Here is a 21,702-nt window from a genome sequence, read left to right on the forward strand (position 1 = left end):
AAGGAGAGCTCATTATAGAGGAATGTTTCATATGTTAGATGTAGCTTAAACTAGACCTGGATGGCCAGGTAGGAGTTGGATGGAGAAAGTAAGGAGAGGTGGAGAGGTGTGAGGAGTTAAGAGGGAAGTAGGAATAAGGATAGTATGGAAATCAGTCCTCGTGGAGTATGAGTTGTGCTGAGATGTAGGTAATAAGCATGGTTATTTTGGAAGGCAACTGAATCTGAGTCAAAGAACCTGTGACATGACCACTGAAATATCTATGCGTGAAGGTCCCCAGTCTGGATGGGACAAGCGGGACTCAGAAGGAAGGACTAGGGGAATCAGAGGAAGACAATTCTTTTTTAAAAGTATTATTTACAAAGAATGTATTCAATGCGTAAGAATAGACGTAGGGACATTTGCGGCCTATCTGATGCGGATACCATTGCAGAAATTTGATAGAAATAGAGGCTGACACCACATTCAAGTAGCGAAGACACCTGCAATGAGTTATTTTACAGTTTATATTACACTATCATCTGATATAATATGCAGTGTAATATAAAGTGATGAATTAATGCTTTTAAGTAAAAGCTAGCTTAAATATTAGCTAAATATAATGTTAGAATATGAATATTTTACAGGGATACCTGGATCTGTTTGGGTGCATATTAGACTATCACCACTGAATACACTACAATTACTCATCCCCTAACACAGAGGATGAATGATACTATCAAATGATGGATTTTTTAATATTTGAGATACTAACTAGATAACGTACAGTTATCCAGAAATACTTTTTCTTTCTTTTTTTGTTTATTTTTGCCTAGGTGGGATGGGTGGGGGGAAATAGTGTTGGATGTTTGGTATGGTAGCAGAGATGTTATCCTAGCCCTTTTATCACTTAGCTTGGGTCATGCTCAGCTTCATCATCTATGAAAAGACAGCAACAGTACCCCTGCCAACGTCACAGAGTTATTACAGTAATCAAATAAGATCATTTATTTTTATAACACTTTAAAAATATAGGGCATTTTATACTTTTCAATGTATTTTTATTATTTAAACACTAGGCAAAATAAACATTACTTATCTTCATTATTGGATACAGTGAAAATGGTACAGACTTGTTATCTGTCTTTTATGTTTTTCATCATGCTTATGTATTAGCGCAAACCAATAATCAGGATTTATAGGCAGCAGAAACCTCGCATTTTTTAAATATGGCAGATATTTTTATTTCTAATGGCTTACTCCACTTTTAGATTTTGTGCATTGAAGCGATTCTTTTTCTAAGCTTTGCAATACAAAAAAAATAATTACTTGCCAAACTGAATACTGCGCTTTATAGATTGTGGATATATGATAATCCTTGAAAATTGTACTTGGGACACACGGATGTTTGGAAGCAGAAGTATAGCATGTAGTCAGTACAGTAATCAAAGTTGTGTTCATTTATTCATGCAGCTTACATCTTGTTTTATACCTTGGACAAGAACATTCCAATTGATGACTGGGTTATGGAAACAATCAGTGGTGATCGGCTTACACATCAAATCATGGATCTCAACCTTGACACTATGTATTACTTTCGAATTCAAGCACGGAATGTGAAAGGAGTGGGGCCCCTCTCTGATCCCATCCTTTTCAGGACTCTGAAAGGTTTGAATCATTTCCTGTCATTTCGGGGTTTTTTCCTATGGAGTTGTTATAAAATAGTTTTGGAGTCTGTGTTAGGAATTGCCTTAAACCATCTCTGTTGGCACGTGACTACAGTGGTCATTCAAAAGAAATTAAAATGCAAATTAAAACCAGAATGAGATATCACCTCAAGCCTGTTAGAATGGACATCATCCAAAAGACAAGAGACAACAAATGTTGGCGTGGCTGTGGAGAAAAGGGAACCCTCGTGCACTGTTTGGGGAATGTAAGTTGGTGCAGCCACTATGGAAAACAGTATAGAGGTTCCTCAAAAAATTAAAAATAGAAATATCATATTATCTAGCAATTCCACTTCTGGGAATATATCCAAAGGAAACAAAAACACTAACCCTATAAGATATCTGCATCCCAATGTTCAGAGCAGTATTATATGCAACAGCCAAGACATGGAAAGAGTGTAAATGTCCACAGATGGATAAAGAAGTTGTGATATATGTATATCTATTCCATTATATATATAATAAAGTTATACATAATTATACGTACATAATGGAATATTATTCAGCCATAAAAAAACAGGGAAATCCTGGGCTTCCCTGGTGGCACAGTGGTTGGGAGTCCGCCTGCCGATGCAGGGGACACAGGTTCATGCCCCGGTCTGGGAAGATCCCCCATGCCACGGAGCGGCTGGGCCCATGAGCCATGGCCACTGAGCCTGCACGTCCGGAGCCTGTGCTCCGCAACAGGAGAGGCCAGAACAGTGAGAGGCCCGTGTACCGCAAAAAACAAACAAACAAAAAACAGGGAAATCCTACCGTTTGTGACAATATGGATGGACCTTGAAGGTGTTATGCTAAGTGAAATAAGTCAGAGAGAGAAAGACAAATACTATATGATCTCACTTATATATGGGACCTAAACAAACAAACGAACACCAAACTCATAGAAAAAGATCAGATTTATGGTTACCAAAGGTAGGAGGTGATGAGAGGAAGAATTCGAGGAAGGTAATCAAAAGGTACAAACGTTCAATTATAAGATAAATAAGTACTAGGGATGTAATAAACACATGATAACTGTAGTTAACACTGCTGAATGATATACAGGAAAGTTGTTAAGAGAGTAGATCCCAAGAGTTATGAAGAAAATTTTTTCCTTTCTTTTTACTGTACCTATATGAGATGACAGATGTTAACTAAAACTGTTGTGGTCATCATTTCCCAATATATGTAAATCAAATCATCATGCTGTGTATCTTAAACTTGTACAGTGATGTATGTCAATTATTTCTTAAATAATTGGAAAAAAATTGGAAATGAAAAAAAGATAAAATTAATTAACTAATTAAAAGTTATCTTTTTATGCTGAAAGCCAGCATGTCAAAGAAAGATACATTATTACATTTTCTGCCATCAGCTCAAAGCGGACATTTTTAACTTGACTTTTTTTCATTTACGACCCTTTTGGAATTTTGTACTGATTTCATGTATATGGGCTCTATTCAAAATATAAGGAAACACTTTAGCCTTTTTATGTAAGGGAATAAAAATTAAAAAGCATTGTATTATGTGGATGGCATACTATTGCCAACTTTAAATATTTCCTTTCAGGAACTATTGTCCTTATATATTAAAAGAAATTTTGATATGGCAAGAAAGAAAATCTCAAACAAAATTAATTTTTTTTTTTTAAGGAGACAGGGTAGCAACATGAAAAAAATATCTTGTGGTATGATTACTAGAAAAACTTTACATGCTTGCAAGTGTAAAAATTACTGCTCAATTTAAGGACAATTATATGTTTATACAGAAAAATACTAAGACCCAAGAATGTAACTACCTCATGATGATCTGCATATAAGTCCTTTCCATTTTACAGCACAGTATTATTTTTCTGGAGGATGAATGATTTCAAGAGCCTCTATTATTTAGCCATTGAAAATAATTCAGATGTTCTATAGCTGATATTTAAAGATGTATATTTAACACCTGATGGGTGTTATTTTAAAGGATACTTGGCTCTTAAACATGTTACCACATTATGCCCATATATCTGGCCAAAAACTTAATAAAACATGATGGCAAGCAGCCGAAAAATTAGAAACAGGTATCTGATTGACATTTTTACGCATTTGCTTGGACATACTAAAGAAGAGGCTTAGAATAACTAGATAGTCTATTTCTCAATTCTCCTAGGAAAAGTATGCTAATAAATAGTAGACTTTTTTTTTTTTTTTTTTTTGCGGACCTCTCACTGTGTGGCCTCTCCCGTTGTGGAGCACAGGCTCCGGACGCGCAGGCTCAGCGGCCATGGTTCACGGGCCTAGCCGGGCCTAGCCGCTCCGCGGCATGTGGAATCTTCCCGGACCGGGGCACTCGTGTCCCCTGCATCGGCAGGCAGGCTCTCAACCACTGCACCACCAGAGAAGCCCCAATAGTAGACTTTAGAATCCTGTTGACTGAGCTATTCGAAAGCTAGATTTGGTAACAGCTAATCCGAAAGTTTGCCAAGAATGCATACACAAAGAAAGCATTCAGCCTCAACCTGCATGACATCCCTTAATGACAGAGTAGAAGCGGGTGGGGTGGGGTGGGGGAGGCAGGAGAAAAGTGAGCCAATCTTCATCTATCCAGGTTTTTAGGACTTCATGTCTAAATCAGATTTCACTCCAAATGAGCAATTGAAAGGAAACTGGTTATTCGTTTTGTGAGAGCATGAAATGTAAATAGGTAATGTTTCACAAATGCTTCATCTTTATCTATAGATAAGTTGTGAACAATTCAAGACTTTTCTTCACAAGGTTTAAAATCAAAGAATTTAGATTAAACTTTACAATATTTTATTATTTTACCCTGTTCATGTGAGAATTGGTAAAGTTTTCTTGTTGAAAAATTTAAAATGAATTCAAGAAAATAGCTTCCTTAACTTGTTTAAAATATATGGGTGATAATTACTTGGTAATGACATGCACTTTTTTTGCTCTAAATTGTATCATTAATTAAACTTGCATGATGATCATTTTGAGTTTATGTTTAGAGGAATGTTACAAATAACACTTTTAGAACACATTTATACAGCAAAACAATTATTTTCCATTTCTTTCTATGACTAATTTAATCAAAATAATCACATTAACCGAATTCCTTATCAATTTTTTTTCAATAGGGCATTGGCCTTGATATGAGAACTCGCTAACAAAACTGTTGATTTGAAATGTCAGCTTTCTTGATGGAAACTACCAAAATCTAATAATATTTCTCTTTCCCCACAGTGGAACACCCTGACAAAATGGCTAATGACCAAGGTATGGTGGTTTAATCTGTCATTTTTCCCTCCCTGAATCAATCTTATCTGTTAGAAATGTCAGTCATTATTTTCTATTCCTCTTTTCACCTGGGCCATACACCTGATGAAGCAGACACCAGTGTGATAATTAATCTTATTAATGAAGTTCTGCTTGGCTGAGGTTTCGGCTCTGATAGGGAGGATGTAAATTTTCTTGAGAGGAAATTGTTTTGTCTCCATTCTGAAGGACCAATTAAAATGTCAAGCTTCTTTGTATGAAATAAATTTTTAGTCTCTGTCTGCACTGCTGAATAATTCACATTAAGTATAATTAAGCTCAGCATAATTTTCAAGCTGCTCTCGCACCCTTTCATGAACTCTGGATTAAAGTTCTATAGCTCGACAGAGAAAACTCATAAATTGTGTGCTTTTCCTCTACAATGAGCTTCTTTTAGTACATAAAAACAAAGTTAGGTCAACTTTATTTTAGGGCATTACTTTTGTTCATTTTGAAGCCAGAAAGCTTTCATTTCATGAATCAGGTGCCAGTTTGACTTGCAGTATTTTATCCTCCTTCCATTCATTTGCTAAAAGCCGATTTGTGTACAGAAACAGGGATGGTTTTACACAAAGGAAAATGGAGGTAAATCAGAGTTATCTATCAACTCTCAGGTAGATAGGAATTTAGTACCATGATTTGTAGACTGATCTATTAGGATTCCATTCTTTTACCACTAAGGTTAATTAGTAGAATGCTAAAGGAGAAAAAGAATAGTTTATGAGTTTTATTTTTTCAGGATGTTATATTCTTCAAAGAAGGGAGTGTTTGGAAATGCTGGTTATAGTCAGTGTCATGAGTATTGGTTCAGAGTCCACAGCTTGTATCGTCGCCTGCTTTGGGCACCTGTCAATAGAAACTCCTGGTCAGCATCATGTCTCATAAGGCCTCCTGTTGTAGATTTCAGGAAAACATGCTTTTCAACAAGAATACTTTCCAGCTATTGACAAATACTAAGCATCTGAATGTTAAGTTTCACTACCAGTAGCAGGTTGTCTACATGAGTAGTATTATCTTTAATGATCCTGTGTTCAAGTTTATTTCTGGGTCCATATACCATCCCTCCGCTTAAGAGAACATGGCTAGAGCTTCACACAGGGAGTAATAGAAATGATGCAATACACAGAAATAAATGTCCACACAGGGTTCATGTTTCCGTTAGTCACCTAGCTGTTCCTGCTTGCTTATACTTAAAATATTTTCATAAGGCCAACATCTACTGAACAGTAATATTTGTAAAACTACTAATGATAAATAATTGGCAGTTAGTGTGTATTCACTTAGGTAAATTAAATATTAGTGCTAGACAAATTCAAGCTGGAATAGGTAATTAGCAGAATGTATTATTTCAGTTCAAAAATAATTAAAACAACATCACATAGTTGCCTTAACTGAAGTGAATTTGGAAATTCCACAGGCAGATAACTCCCAATTTTTGAAATTATATTTAGAAAAAATATGCATAGAGAGAAAGGAAACACACAAACATTTTTTTTAAGTAACTGAACCAGATAAAAAGTTACATTATTAGACGTTTGGGTGACAACATGCCCAAGCTTCTCAATAAGTGGGTTTCCAGTTGTTTCTGGATTCCTTTTAACTGTTTTTTGCTATTACTTTTTAAGTTAACTGTTTTGCTTAATAATATTTTCAGCTACCAAGAAATATATTTTGTACAGTCTCTCCAGTCACACACTCTCCATGGATTTTACTCAGATTTTCATGTTGACAGTGAAATCAGATCAATTACTGGGAACAAAAGGAATTCCCAAGAATTATTGCCAGTGCCTGAGTATGTTAATATATTTGGGAAATTGTTCTTTTCCTTCATCTAACTTTACTTAAAAAGATTCTGTCACATATTATACTACTCGGTCCCATATTCAATCACCGCTGGTATAGAGTTGGTCAAATTGATAGGTTCTACATTTTACATCAAACTCAAATTACTTGTAAAATTAAGAGGGAGTGACAACATGTAATTTAGTGATTACAGGTAAAATCTTTACATTTTTACAAGAAAGCATATAAAATTTGTTGGCAGTTCAAAACTCTTTGTAAACAAAAGCAGTCATCTGAGTTGATGACCAAGTGCACAAAAAATAACCCAGTTTAAAGATCTCTCTAAGAATGGTGAAAATAATAGGAAAAAGCTGCTCTGAATGTTCCCGCTCTCAGCACATAGCAAATCAGTGGAATATGCATTACTGTGCTCTCTGTTAGACCAATTTACCCCCTTCCCACGCAGAATGGTCCCACTGTTACATTTATGGCAAGCACTGAATTTCTGTTGAGAGAAAATTTGCTCAGAGAGAAAATTGAGCACGCTGGGTCAGAGTTAACCTTGCAAAGATGAATCCTAAATAGAAAAGCAGGAGATTGAGTTTAACTTATATGAGAAGAAGTGAGAAAACTTTTGATTGTTTTTAAAAAGTATCTCTGTGGTCTCTTGTCACAATTACTTTTCGTTGGAATCTAATATCTGCCCTGAAGAACATAAATGTGAAAACAAAAAGTCAATTATATTTGAATCATGTGTGATTTGGGGAAAATATTTTCTTCTGAGTAATAGTAGTACTAGTATGAAAATAATAGATGATATATATATAGGACTCCTTTTCCCCTTTACGTAAGTGTAAATTGATTATATCTAGCATTTGCTTATCTCTTGTTCCACATCTTAATTATTTCTCTAGTCTCTTGTAGGCACAAGTGGCCAATAAGTTTTAAAGTAATCACGGGATTTTAGAGATTAACCACAGATTTACTCTTTTGGAGGGTCAGGCAAGGTAGGGAAATTATATGGGTTATGTGAAGTGAGTGGAAAAGATAGAGAAATCCTCTGCTTTAGACACTTTTCCTTTTTTATTTTCCATATTTTGGTAAAAGCCCTGTAAATTTGTCTGTGTCTGGGTGGGCGTGTGTAATGGTAGAATTAATCCTTATGGAGCTCTCACCATCAGTCACTGTTCTAAGAACTTAACTCATTTAATCCTCATAACAATACTGTGAAAGAGTTGCTATTATTGTCTCTGTTTTAGTTATACAGAAGCTGAAGCTCAGAGAGTTTAAGTGATTTGCCTGTAGACACACATCTAGGAAGTAGCAAGGCCATGATTCAAACCCAGACAAGCATCTTGCAAAACCTGTTTTGAACCACCAAGTGTCTCCATCACTATATGCTACGTATATACATACACAACCACACACACACACACTTTTGACATATATTTATAAAGTTTCTGTATCTAAAGTGGGTGTATATTTTCCCAATATCAACCTTTCTTTCCCCAACTGTAAATATTCTAGAGAACAAAGCAAACAGCTCTCAATCTGGGGTCATGTTATAAGTGGGAAGCCACAACACTGAATATATGATACTGACAGTTCTTTATCTCAGGAAACATGAGGATGGTCCTAACTCTACTGTCTTGGTCAGCTCGGGCTGCCAAGACAAAATACCATAGACTGGGTGCATTAAGTAACACATTTATTTTCTCATAGTTCTGGAGGCTGGAAGTCTCAGATCAAAGTCTGGCAGGGTTGGTTTCTGGTGAGGGCTCTCTTCCTGGCTTGCAGACAGCTGCCTTCTTGCTGTGTCCTCACATGGTGGAGAGAGTATGAGCTCACTCATGTCTTCTTATAAGGACACTAATCCTATCGGATCAGGGCCCCACCCTTATGACCTCATTTAACCTCAGTTACTTCTATAAAGGCCCATATCTCCAAATACAGTCACACTGGGTGTTAGGAATTCAACATATGAATTTGGGGGTGGGAGAGGACATAATTCAGTTTATAGCATCCACTTTCAAGAATCAAGCTGTTCTTTCACTCTTCTACTGATTATCTTTCTAGATTTTCAAATGAGGAAGCAGAAGGTAATGTTTTACAAAAGTCACTCAAATGTAGTGGCAGGCAGAGTTGGAATTCAAACATGTTTATCTCTGACTCCCAGAGTATATAGTCTTTCCTTTGTAGACTGTTTCTATACTTACAAAATAATTGGGTTTTTGTTTTTCGACAATCAGCTTAAACCTTTTAGAGTTTCTCACAGAAGCATTTATAAAAGCTTCTTGTTTTGGGGTCGCAATGGAGGTTACCAGTAACTATAAACTATGACCAATTCTCGAAAGTGATGATTAGATCAAATTTTTAATCTTAAAGGATTGTCTTTGTATCCTTAGATTCCATTTAACCCCAAAATGTTGTTCTCCACTTTGAGGTGTCTATAATGTAAAAACTGGTAATTCTTAGCATGAACACAAATGTTTTCAATTTCATGTGTGTTTCCATGCCTGCCCAATGGGGCAATAGAGTAGGTGCTGTGACCATGACATAGTACCATAAAGAGAGCAGGAATCTTCATGAAATGATCTGTATCATTGATGATATGAATCATGAAGAAAATGCTTGCTTCAAGCACTGTCAAGTATCTTTAATTCTCCATGGCCTGCAGAGGGGTGACCTTTTCCAGGAGGCCTGGAAAAGAGGCATAAATTCACAGACCAGTTTTTAGATCCAGATGAAGGTGGCCTGCTGAGAACGGCCCTCCCACCACAGAGAGAGAATTACTCTCCTCTGAATCATGGTAATGGCTGGTAATGCTCTGGGCTTTTCCGTCAGCATCATTCAGTGTGTGCTGGAAGAGAACCAGAATGGAATCAGATGCCCAATATTCTAGCACCATGCTGTCACTCTGAGTACCTGTGTGGCTTTGGGTATGTGACTGAACTCTTCTCAGCATCCTCACCTGTAAAATGATGACTTTTGCCCAAATTATCTTTGATTTCTTTTAAGTTTTCAGATGATCAAATTTTAGGATTGGTATTAAAATTTAAAAAAACCTAAGCCCGGCACAGCATCTTCGTGTAGGGTAGCACTTCACATTTCAGCACTCCCACTGTGCATCCATCACTCTTCTGTGCACTGTGCATGTTCTATCATATTTAGTTCTGACAACATCCTTACAGATGCAGAAAATAAAGCACCAAGAGGTTAAATCTTGCCCAAATGCTCACAGTATGTAAGTGGTTAGGCTGAGATATATACCCAGGCTAACTAACTTGAGAATCTCTGCTCATACCAATGTATAATTTCTGGAAATACACTGAGTTAATCAACTCCTACTTTGTTATCAAGATAATGAAACTTATACATCCTCCCCATAAATTCACCCAGTTTAAAGGTCTTTGTCTTTCCTCAATAGGGTATGCAGGCCAAGTGCTTAACACTACACCTGCCATTTTACACCTCAGCAGATTTAATCTCATGAATAAACAGAATGTTAATTGTTTCCAATTTCAGGGAAATAAGTTTTTCAAGGCAGTCTAGTCAAGCTTGGAATTTAGTTCATGCAATCCAGATTTTGCAGGGTTTGGATACAGCAACCAGGCTGCTGTTTGAAAAATTGAAACCTTTAGCACCATTTGATGGGAGTCATTTAATTGAAAATGAAACCTCTTTTTAGCCTATTATCATGTGTAATTTCAACTCACTTTATCATTCAGCTGCTTGCTACAGCCCCTTGAAAAAGCTATTCTCACATGTTTATCTCAGCTCCAGAATTTTGTAATTCTGGAAATGATGACTATGATGAGAAAGTAGAGGCAAAAAAAAAAAACCAAGTAATATGCTTTTGATAAAATATTAAGATGCTTATCCTGTCCCCAGCAAGCAGTTCAAGAAGCTGCCTAGTCAACCTCTCAGGAGTTTTTATGTTTTAGTAGGTAACTTTGAAAGAAAAAAAAAAGGACTCAGTGCTCGCAGAAGTTGACATGATTCATGGTATAATTTTAATCTTCTCAGACCTGAAAGATAGACATTTTCATTAATACAAAAAGATATCTTTCTCCTTTTTTTTTTGGCCACGCGGCATGTGGGATCTTAGTTCCCCAACCAAAGATCAAACCCATGCCCCAGCACTGGAATCGCGGAGTCTTAACCACTGGACCACCAGGGGAGTCCCAAATGATTTCTTAGACAAGTTCCTATTGTAAGGCCCACCATGTTGCTGAATGTCCTTCTTTGCTGTAGACATCAGCCAAATATCAAGTTCCTAGCTTTATTTTCTGCCCACTTCTATCAGTCCTGGATTCTGCCTCCTCAGTTTTCTTTCTGAAACATAGATGGTTCACTGTTTCTCATGGAATGAAGTCAGTTCTTTGACCTCAAGGTCCTGGCTGTCTGACCCCAAATTCCCCCTTCTAGCTTCACGGCCAGTTTATCCCTCCACATATGTCACAGTCTATTAGCAAAGATCCACAAATCACTCTTGGAAAAGTGTGTTTTTAGAAGTCCATGCTCTAACTGGTACTGTTCTCTTAGTCTTAACAGTACATTCTCCCTTTCTTTACTGAGAGAGGTCCTCATCTTTTTTTTTTTTTTTTTTTTTTTTTTGCGGTACGAGGGCCTCTCACCATTGTGGCCTCTCCCACTGCAGAGCACGGGCTCCAGACGCGCAGGCCCAGCGGCCATGGCCCACGGGCCCAGCCGCTCCACGGCATGTGGGATCCTCCCGGACTGGGTCACGAACCCTCGTCCCCCTCATCAGCAGACAGACTCTCAACCACTGCGCCACCAGGGAAGCCCGGTCCTCATCTTTTAAGACTCCTTCTCAATTGTCTTTTGTCCAAGAAGCCTTACTTACCTTTCTGGTCTTTTATTCCTCTGTGTGTCCATAACACCCAATTTAGTTCTTGCTTTGTTGTCTGTTTCTTATAGTTTACCATTTTGAGTCCCAGCCTCTTGGCCAGGTTGTAAATTCTTTGATGGCAAAGGGCCAGTCTCATTGACATTGTCATCCCTGCCTCCAAGCACCCCCAATCTCTAATTGTGAATCTCTCATATTATAGTTGCTAGATAAGTATTTGTTGAATTGAATTATGATACAAATCTTTGGGAAACAGTCACAGAGTAATCTGGAAAGACAGACTTTATCATCTAATCCAGAGTATAGTTTGGAGAACCCCAAAGTAATAGTGCTCATGGCTGTGGATACTGTACAGTCAGTCCTCCCTATCTGCCTGTTCCAAACCTGAAGATTCAACCAGTGTTGGATCCTGTACTATGTCTATGATCTATGAGATTTGAGCATCTGCAGATTTTGGCATCCGAGGCAAGTCCTGGACCCAATCCCTGCAGGTACTGGGGGATGACTGTATATGTGACTGATCTTGGGGGAGATGAAAAAGATGAAAAAATATTTTTCCAATAGGGAAAACGTATCTTTAATATTCATCTACTAAATTAAAGCTAAACAGAAAGACACCAAGTTCTCTGTGATTCAGGAAATGGTGGTCACATTTGCAGATGATTCTGACCTGCTGTGCCCTTTTCTTTACCACCACCCTTCCTGTCATTTCTTGTTAGCAGAAAATGTTTACACTTGCCTTTCACCAGCTGCTTGTAATTCTGAATATGTAAAGGAAAGAATCAAAACTAATGGGTGCAGATGAGTTTTTGAAATTCCAAATGTGCAGTATGAAATGAGTTGGACTCATTTTTGACCACTCCTTTTTAACTATTTACCTAGCACTGTGTTGGGTGCGGTGAAACATAAGAAAGAAGTCCAGTTCCATGGGTTCATTTTCAAGGACATGCAGTATAGTTAGGGTATAAAGACTCCCAGCCCAGTATGAAAAGTATGAAATGCTAAAGCAGGTGGTACCATCTGAGTATGTATGTTATAGGGTTTTAGATGGGAATCACTGTGAGTATCAGCAGAAAAGACTTCTTAAAACACAAGACTGGACTTTAAATATGTGAGTAGAACTTGAGTGAGCGCAAATAACTACAGAGGGAAAGATTACTTGAAGTTTTATTTAGAAAAATCCTACAATGGGAAGATCAAGAAGCCAAGAAGCTGCTCAATTAGTGAGGATTGCAGGTTGTGTTCAGGGCATAATTAGGACACCACTGTGCAGAGAAGTACACTATGGTTAAGATATGAATTGGTAACCGGGTTTTGCTTTTTCCCTCTGCTCCAACACAGTAGTTCTTAGGCTTTTTTACTTTTCAGTACATTGAGTACCTACTGTTACACTGGCTATGAAGACCAGCAGTGCTCCCCTGGATCCAGAGCCCTGCAAACCATATCCACTTTTGGCTGCCAATGCTGATCACATCTTGCTTGCGGGGAGGAGGAGTCATGAGAATGTGGGTCAGGGAGAGGAAAGAAAAATCTGGAATAGGAATAGGGCTTCAATATCCATCATCTTCAAAGAGTGTTCCTAGCTTTATTTGTCGACTTCTGTTATGCCTCTTCTGAAGGGTCACCTTCATTTGTCCCAGTGCTCTGAATGGTGACAAACAGAACTATTTTGTTTCTTTTCCAAAGTCTGTTGTGTTCTGTGTGCCCTATTGAGAGTGGAGCCACCACCTCAAGTCACACCCACACCACTAAACCCTCACACTACCATAAACTCTAGGAGGTGCTCTAATTTCTATCCAACTCACTCCGCATTCGTCTTTCATTTATTAATTTGCCCGCTAAGCATAAAATCATCATCATCTGTGAAAAATGCCAGTGGTAGTTTGATAGGGATTGCATTGAATCTGTAGATTGCTTTGGGTAGTAGAGTCATTTTCACAATATTGATTATTCCAATCCAGGAGCATGGTATATCTCTCCATCTATTTGTATCATCTTTAATTTCTTTCATCAGTGTCTTATAATTTTCTGCATACAGGTCTTTTGTCTCCTTAGGTAGGTTTATTCCTAGATATTTTATTCTTTTTGTTGCAATGGTAAATGGGAGTGTTTTCTTGATTTCATTTTCAGATTTTTCATCATTAGTGTACAGGAATGCCAGAGATTTCTGTGCATTAATTTTGTATCCTGCTACTTTACCAAATTCATTGATTAGCTCTAGTAGTTTTCTGGTAGCATCTTTAGGATTCTCTATGTAGAGTATCATGTCATCTGCAAACAGTGACAGCTTTACTTCTTCTTTTCCAATTTGGATTCCTTTTATTTCCTTTTCTTCTCTGATTGCTGTGGCTAAAACTTCCAAAACTAAGTTGAATAAGAGTGGTGAGAGTGGGCAGCCTTGTCTTGTTTCTGATCTTAGTGGAAATGGTAGCTCTATTCACAATAGCCCGGAGCTGGAAACAACCTAAGTGTCCATCATCAGATGAATGGATAAAGAAGATGTGGCACATATATACAATGGAATATTACTCAGCCATAAAAAGAAACGAAACTGAGCTATTTGTAATGAGGTGGATAGATCTAGAGTCTGTCATACAGAGTGAAGTAAGTCAGAAAGAGAAAGACAAATACCATATGCTAACACATATATATGGAATTTAAAAAAAAATGTAATGAAGAACCTAGGGGTAAAACGGGAATAAAGACACAGACCTACTTGAGAATGGACTTGAGGATATGGGGAGGGGGAAGGGTAAGCTGTGACAAAGTGAAAGAGAGGCATGGACATATATACACTACCAAACGTAAGGTAGATAGCTAGTGGGAAGCAGCCGCATAGCACAGGGAGATCAGCTCGGTGCTTTGTGACCGCCTGGAGGGGTGGGATGGGGAGGGTGGGAGGGAGGGAGATGCATGAGGGAAGGGATGTGGGAACAGATGTGTATGTATGCCTGATTCACTTTGTTATAAAGCAGAAACTAATAAAAAATAAAAATAAAAAAAATAAAATAAAAAATAAACATCCACGAACGTTTAAAAAAAAATCATCATCATCAGAGTCAGGCAGATTCAGCCACTTAAAATGAGTATATTAATTAGTCTTTCTGAGCCACAGTTTACTCTTCTATAAAATGGAACTAATAATGTCTATGCCATGGATTCATAATTAATATTATTCTCACCCTATTTATTACAACGGTCTCTCCTAATTAATTTTTTCTTCACACTCAGCTAGAATAATATTCCTAAATGCATGTTTAATTGGGTCACTTTTCTGCTTAAAATACCTTCAGTGGATCTCTGTCCCCAATAAGAAAAATTCCAGACACTTTGATAGAGCATATAAACAGTTTTATTATTTCATTTCTGCCTCTTTTTCTAAGCTTACCCAGTTCATTCTTTTCTACCTGATACCTTTCCACTCATTCTTTAATTCTCAACTCAGATATCACCCCTGAAATACCTTCCATCATTTTTCTAGGTAGAAATAGTCAATCGTTCTGTTTTTCCATTGTGTCACCTACTTATAATTTTTTAGCTTTTGGATATTCCAGTGTATTATTATTATTCACTTAACATTTTCCCCTCACTAAATTATGAGCCTCTGCAATAGTCATTTTATATCCCTAATTCGTGGTTCACTCAACACATTTGTTGACTAGATGGATGGAGCATGGACAGATATATGAATGAAGAAATTTTGTGCTCCAACAGTGTTATTATTTATACATGCTAGCAGTGCAGCCATCAGGATGCTCACATTCTAGTGTTTTCACACTATAGTTGCAACTTCCCAACATGCAGTCACTTGAAGAAGAAAAGAGCATTCATGCTCTTGTGTTACTTCTCCGTGTACTTGGCAACTTCACTGAAACACAAACATACCTCACACTGCTTTTGGGATAAGCTTGTGGACCATCCAGGTGGGGCAGGCTTTCCTGGATCATCAGTAGCCTTTGAGAACAGTTCTCCTTTATAATGCACGCAAGACTGCCTCATCCTCCATGTTGCATCTGGTAAATGAGCTGGCTCTTGGGAAGACCTAGTCATCCAGGAAAGTGTCCACGTTTAGAGAAAGAGGATGCTTTTTAGATTTTCATAAAGACTGTGCTGAATCTAAAAGTGATTTCTTAGACCCATATGCTGGCCATTATTCCAGATACACTACAAGAAAGAATGCATTCAAGGAGATTCTTGTGAGCGGAGACAGTTCAGAGACCATCCTGCTTCAAGATATCAGTAATATTATTAAGTCATCTTTGTTTTTTATTCACTTAACAATTCAATTTTAACAGAAGTTTCACTCTAAACTTATGTGAATAGTAATTGCAATAACTAATAAACTTATTTAGCTTTTCATATGTGGAAGCTTATGACATGTGTGATCAGAAGCAGTTGACAAGTTTTCATCTTCAACCAGATAAATGGACACAGGCTAATTGTAGTTAGAGTCCTATAGATAAGAATGTATGGTCTCCCCTTACCTGAAATCTTTAATGAGGCCAACTTCTTTCCTGTGAGCAGAAGATCTTGTTGATCTGGACAGATGCTTTGGTCTCCTGGTGTTTGCCTTTTGAGTCCATTGTCCCTTGCAAGATGTTGAAAATGTGTGGTGGTAGAATTCATAAGAGTAACCAGTGTGCTTCTGAAATATTTCATAATACATATACATGTGTATATATGTATTTCATATATATATATATATGTTTTTTTCTTCTCTTTTCTTTGGCTGACCTCTGCCATCATGCTCAGAAATCCAGATAGCAGTTGGTCTGGCCTAGTGCTGCCTTTATTCTGGCCTAGTGCTGCTTTTATTTTGGTGCTTGCAAAAGAAGAAGAGGGAAATGTTTGTAAACTTTTTTTCTACTTTAGAACATCACTTAGGCAACTTTCTTTACCCATCATTTGCCGCATTCTGCAAAAGGTTACACATATGCCTCAGGAAATCAGGGCCCAGAATCAAACTGTGATGTCAACTCAGAGCCAGGAATTAAGGGTTTATTTGTTAAATTGTTCATGTCTAGGATAAATATAATTTCTATTTTGTCCAGGAGTGTCCTAATTGATACCTGGGTCCAGGCAAAATTGATAATGGCACCTTCTATCACTCTTACAGTGCCTTGCTTTTCATAATGGCTACATAGCCACTGTTCATAACATTCGTATGTGAAATTGTAATCTTATATTTTAGATTGCTTTCTGAGGATTCTTAGCAAATGAATTTACGTCTCCTCATAGTCTACTCTATTTATATTTTATGGCAGAAAGGCAGAAATTGGAACTCCCCAAGAACTGCCTCTCATGGTCAAGGAGAAGACGGACAATGGGGTATTTGGTTCTCTTGCACTGTGTCTGACTCAGAGTAGGTCACCAAATGCATTCCAAAAAATTATTGCTCTTAGACTTGACACAGTATTTGTTGAGCACCAGGCCTCAATATACGGCAGGCATGTCAGCTGCCCTTACATACGAAGTAGTAACATTGTACTTTCTTTTAATCAATGAACTTCCATTCATGTTAACTTGAAAACAATGTGTTGAACCTGAGGAGAGGGTGAGAAGAGCTCATGAGTTTTTCCTATTAATATATGTTTGAAATATCGTAGGCATAGGTTATGATTTTGCTTTCTGGTTTTTAGATGCCCCGATGCCTTTGTTCAAAGTCAGCAGTATTAACTGTATGGTAAATCGCTCTCTTAGCCACATTTTTCAGCCTCTGAAGAATCATCTGCTTTAAATATGTCTCAATATGATCTGTGTATTGGACGGTAAAACTGTATCCATGTGCCATCAGTGCATTATCTTTACCCACTGGTATACAAGACATAACATCGATGCACTTTCCTTCATTATCACCAGTATTATTTTCAGAGAAACCAATTCTAAGATCAAGAAGGTATCTCAGTGCTCTGCAGCCTTGGGAGGATACATATTGAATGTTCGTTAGACAACCAATCTGTCCGTTTGATTTAGATTATGGTCCATATCTTGGGGTTGATTGTGTGGGTGCCATTCTGAAGGACCCTCTGTTAGCCCCATTCAGGGAGGATGAGGATGGATTAAAAATAGAGTAGAACTACCACGTTCAGCTTTCTCCGTGTCCTCTGCAGATTAATTTTCCATTCACTCCTCCCTGGACTTATAAACATCCACTCAGAAAAACCACTCTAGAACTGAAATTCCAATTGAATTAATCTTTTCTAGGTGCTAAAAATTTTTTATCATGGGGAATATTCTTCATCTGCCTATGTGTGCTATAAGTAGGAGTTTAATGTCAACATTATACTGTTTAATTTTACACACACACACACACACACCACAATAAAAAAATACAGAAGCAATATTTTAAGTGATAATGTAAGAACAAGAACATAGAGATTAATGTGTATAATAGTAGTAACTTCAAATGTGATTACATTATTAACACATTACAAAGTATTCTAATTCAGTTTAGTCACTTATCAAGTAGTGAGAACAGAGTGTAAATGTCACTTTGGTAAGCAGCAAGAAATATAATAATAAGCACACTTCCTAAAGGAATTCATATTACCTCTACCCATTTTCCCCTCAATCCACAGAGTAACGGTCAGGAAAATCATGGAGACTTTAGCTTTTTGCTTAAGGGAGTATATGTCTCTTGCCAAAATAGGATGATCTGTCCCTTAAATAAAATATAAAAAGTAACTCTTTAAATGACTCTTTCATTTATAATATTTTAGGAGTGCAAACCAAGGGGAGGAGCATGAACTTTTTGGTTTGGACCTTCCTTAGAGGTACCTAAATAAAATAAATTTAAAACTATTTAAACTATTTTGAATAACTCGAAAAAGATGGAGTCTTCCTCTTTTTAAAGTCAGACATGGGATCATTTTCTTTGTTTTATTTTTCTTCCTGAAACCACCATTCTTTGGTTTCAAAACATTTTGAAAAGTAGAAAACATTTGCCTTAGTTATCAAAACTTTCTGGAAGTGATTTTTTGATGAAATTATCTGAATGAAATCCATGGGTGGTTAAGTGATACATAAATTCATTACTGTTTATCATCTTAATTCTTTTCCTCACCCTCATTTCTATTATTAAGGAAATATGGGTACATAGTAACAAAAGAGTTCTTTATATTCTGTAGAATATATTAGTATATTTATATAGTACATTTTGATTCCTGAGTTCATGTAAAATCATATTACTAATCCATAATAAAAAAAAGAAACTACCCATTCCCAGTTTTTTGAACTACATTGAACTCTATTTGAATAATTAAAAATAAAACGCATATACATTGAAATGTATTATATTACTTCCACAAATGTCATATTTAGATATCCATGTATTTCATTTACCTATTTGGAATTTTTAATTTTGAAAAATGTTAGAGATTTAGTATAATAAGCAAAAAAAGAAATTCAGGGATTTTTAAGATAAATTTAATTGTGCAACATGTAACGTAAGACTAAAAATAATGCATTATCTTTTATTTGCATGTAGTTCTTTTAATAATACTAGATAAATGAAAAACATTTTCAATTAAATCTAATTTAAATTAAATCTAATTAAATCTAATAGTGATTTCATAGTAATAGTAAATCAATGCAGTGATAGTGATTTTATAGTAAGAATTAACTTATTCTTAAATCGTTAAAGTCAGAATAAGTTAAAAACTATCTGCAGTTAGCTAATATTAACCATAAATAGGCCTGTATAGGATTTGGATACTGTGAGTGAGCCAACTCTATGTCATGGCAGGTTCCATATCTGATCAGTCTTTTTATACTACCCTTTCCCTGAGGATCTAGGACTGTGCCTTGCATATAGTAGGCACTTAATACATTTTGAATGAATTATTATCAGTTTTATGCTCCATTAAAAAATTTAAGACCTCTGGGATCCAATAGTAGTTTACATCTTGGCATTAACTGACTTTTCGTCTTCCAGAGCCTAATTAGTTCTCTATTTCCCTTAATCAGTGCTTATGAAATTTACCAAGTTAACTAAACACATCTAATATTCCCAACAGGAATCATCTACTGCTTTAGTGGCCTAAGTGATGGGGCTGTTAGCACCTCTTTGGCTGACTGCTTTGCAATCTAGTTGCTTTCAGATGTGAGAAAAGTAATCTTAATATTCATACAGAACTTCTGTCTCACTTCATTTCTTCCAACGTTGATCTGGCAGTGTCCTGTGGGCAAAGCTTATCCTCCACTTATTGAAACCCCAGATGTGTCAGAGTCACACAAGCAAGGTATTTGGGAAAAGTGTTAGGCTTATCAGTCAACCCCCCAAAATGTTCACAACTGCTGCTTATTTCAGTTGCTCCTCCCAATCACCCCCCCCACACACACACACACACATTGGAGCCTCCATCCTAATTCCCACTTCTTTATATACCAGAGTCATTGGCCAGCAGATTTTAAATGTACCAGTTTACCCTGAAAACAGAATATGATGTGATTGAATTAATTTATCATTGTTTGTTGGAAGCTTAACACTCTTAGTTCAGCTCTGACTTAATATTGAAAGAATTTTTAAAAATTGTGAATGCATGGTCTGGTAACAAGGTTTAAGTTGTTTCTTCACAACTCTTTTGCAAATAAAATGATGGGCTCTTGGAAAAGCTTTATTAAGAAGAGTGTTTGGTATACAGAGGAAGGTCACAAGAGCAGGACTTGGAAGTCTTAAAAAAGAAAAAGAAAATCTATACATGTGAGAAAAACAACCAATGTTATCGTAGCTGGCTGCCCCAGCTGGCTTCTTCAACATCACCCACTGATTATAACTGCTTTCACAAATAATACTCTGAAGTGTATAAAGAATTAGCTGTAGTCTTGTACGTGTTTGAGTATAGATTCAAGTCCCAAATGTTTTTTCGAATAGGTATTCTAGAACTCAAAATCTAACCAAATCCCAGTTCTACAAATGTACCAAAAGAAAAGGGGATTACCTGTAGTGAAAAACTATTAATTAAATATGGATGATAGTATAATTATTTCTGGTTAATTTCTGGCTCATTTCTCTTAAAGACTACTTTTTCAACTGTTGAACACCTAATAGAAGGCAGTGGTTCCAAATGTGTGCTCCTAGAGAAACCTTCCTTCTTTCTTGGTGTGTTTATAAGAAATATTCAGACCATGTGGGCTGTGACACACTCCCTACTCTTTATTCCATGTCCAGTAGCTCATTCCCAGGTACCTATTTGGCACATAACACAAAGACTACTCAAAGCCCAGTTATAAGGCAAAAAGTACTGTCCCCTGGTACAGTAATAATGATACTTTGCCACAAAGTCATGTCCAATGGCAACAGTGTAGACTGGACCTCTTATAACATGATGGAGGTGGGCTCTGTCACTCTAGGAGCCAACACCACCACTCCTGTTCTGAGATGTTCAAGACAGCAACACTTACACTAACACTGGTGCTGTACCTTTTGGTGACACGTTAACAAGAGTATTGGAGAAAAAAAGGGGGGTGGGTCAGCTTTTCAGTGAGGAATTGAATTTAGCTTGTTGAAAAGAGTATTTTTGTGACAGATTTTTCTCACGCATAGAAAAATCACATTTTCTTGCAAAGTATAATGGTATCATTCTTTTCAGGCTTTCTTTGAAGTGGACAAAATAGTCTTATTCAGTTGTTTGTGTATTTTTAAATATTTGTTAGTTTTTGTCTATTTTGTTTCATTTGTGCTTTCATGTTGCAGGTCCACTAACTTTCTGGTATATTTTCCCAATAAACAGGTCGCCATGGAGATGGAGGTTATTGGCCAGTTGATACTAATTTGATTGATAGAAGCACTCTCAATGGTAAGTATATAAATTAGGTTCTATTGGATATGTTATATTAATTAAAATTGTTAATTCTAGAGTGTCTGAGGCAAATTTTCTATTGACTGCAAGTGCCAAGAACCTCAGACTTAGGGTTTTAGTGGGAATAATAGGAACATGAAATTATTAACAAACCTGGAGCATATCCCACCAGGAGACAGTGCCGATGAGAGTTGACAAGTACACAAAACAGTCAGAAAAGTCCAAGCATAGAAAATTTTATAAATGATGCATGGCTTTTA

The 21,702-nt window shown here is 36.8% G+C and overlaps 1 protein-coding gene across 1 annotated transcript in view; it reads left to right on the top strand.

Moving 5' to 3' along the window:
* DCC (DCC netrin 1 receptor) overlaps positions 1 to 21,702 on the top strand; it is a gene marked incomplete at both ends in the record, with an annotated part of 1,188,726 nt that overhangs the window by 1,066,706 nt on the left and 100,318 nt on the right. The window contains 3 exons of the mRNA XM_079717018.1: positions 1,453 to 1,647; positions 4,919 to 4,951; positions 21,374 to 21,439. Coding sequence (XP_079573144.1) covers positions 1,453 to 1,647; positions 4,919 to 4,951; positions 21,374 to 21,439 — 294 coding nt within the window. The remainder of the gene's footprint in view (positions 1 to 1,452; positions 1,648 to 4,918; positions 4,952 to 21,373; positions 21,440 to 21,702) is intronic.

This window comes from Hyperoodon ampullatus (assembly GCF_949752795.1).
Source record: "Hyperoodon ampullatus genome assembly, chromosome: 13".
Taxonomy (NCBI): domain Eukaryota; kingdom Metazoa; phylum Chordata; class Mammalia; order Artiodactyla; family Ziphiidae; genus Hyperoodon; species Hyperoodon ampullatus.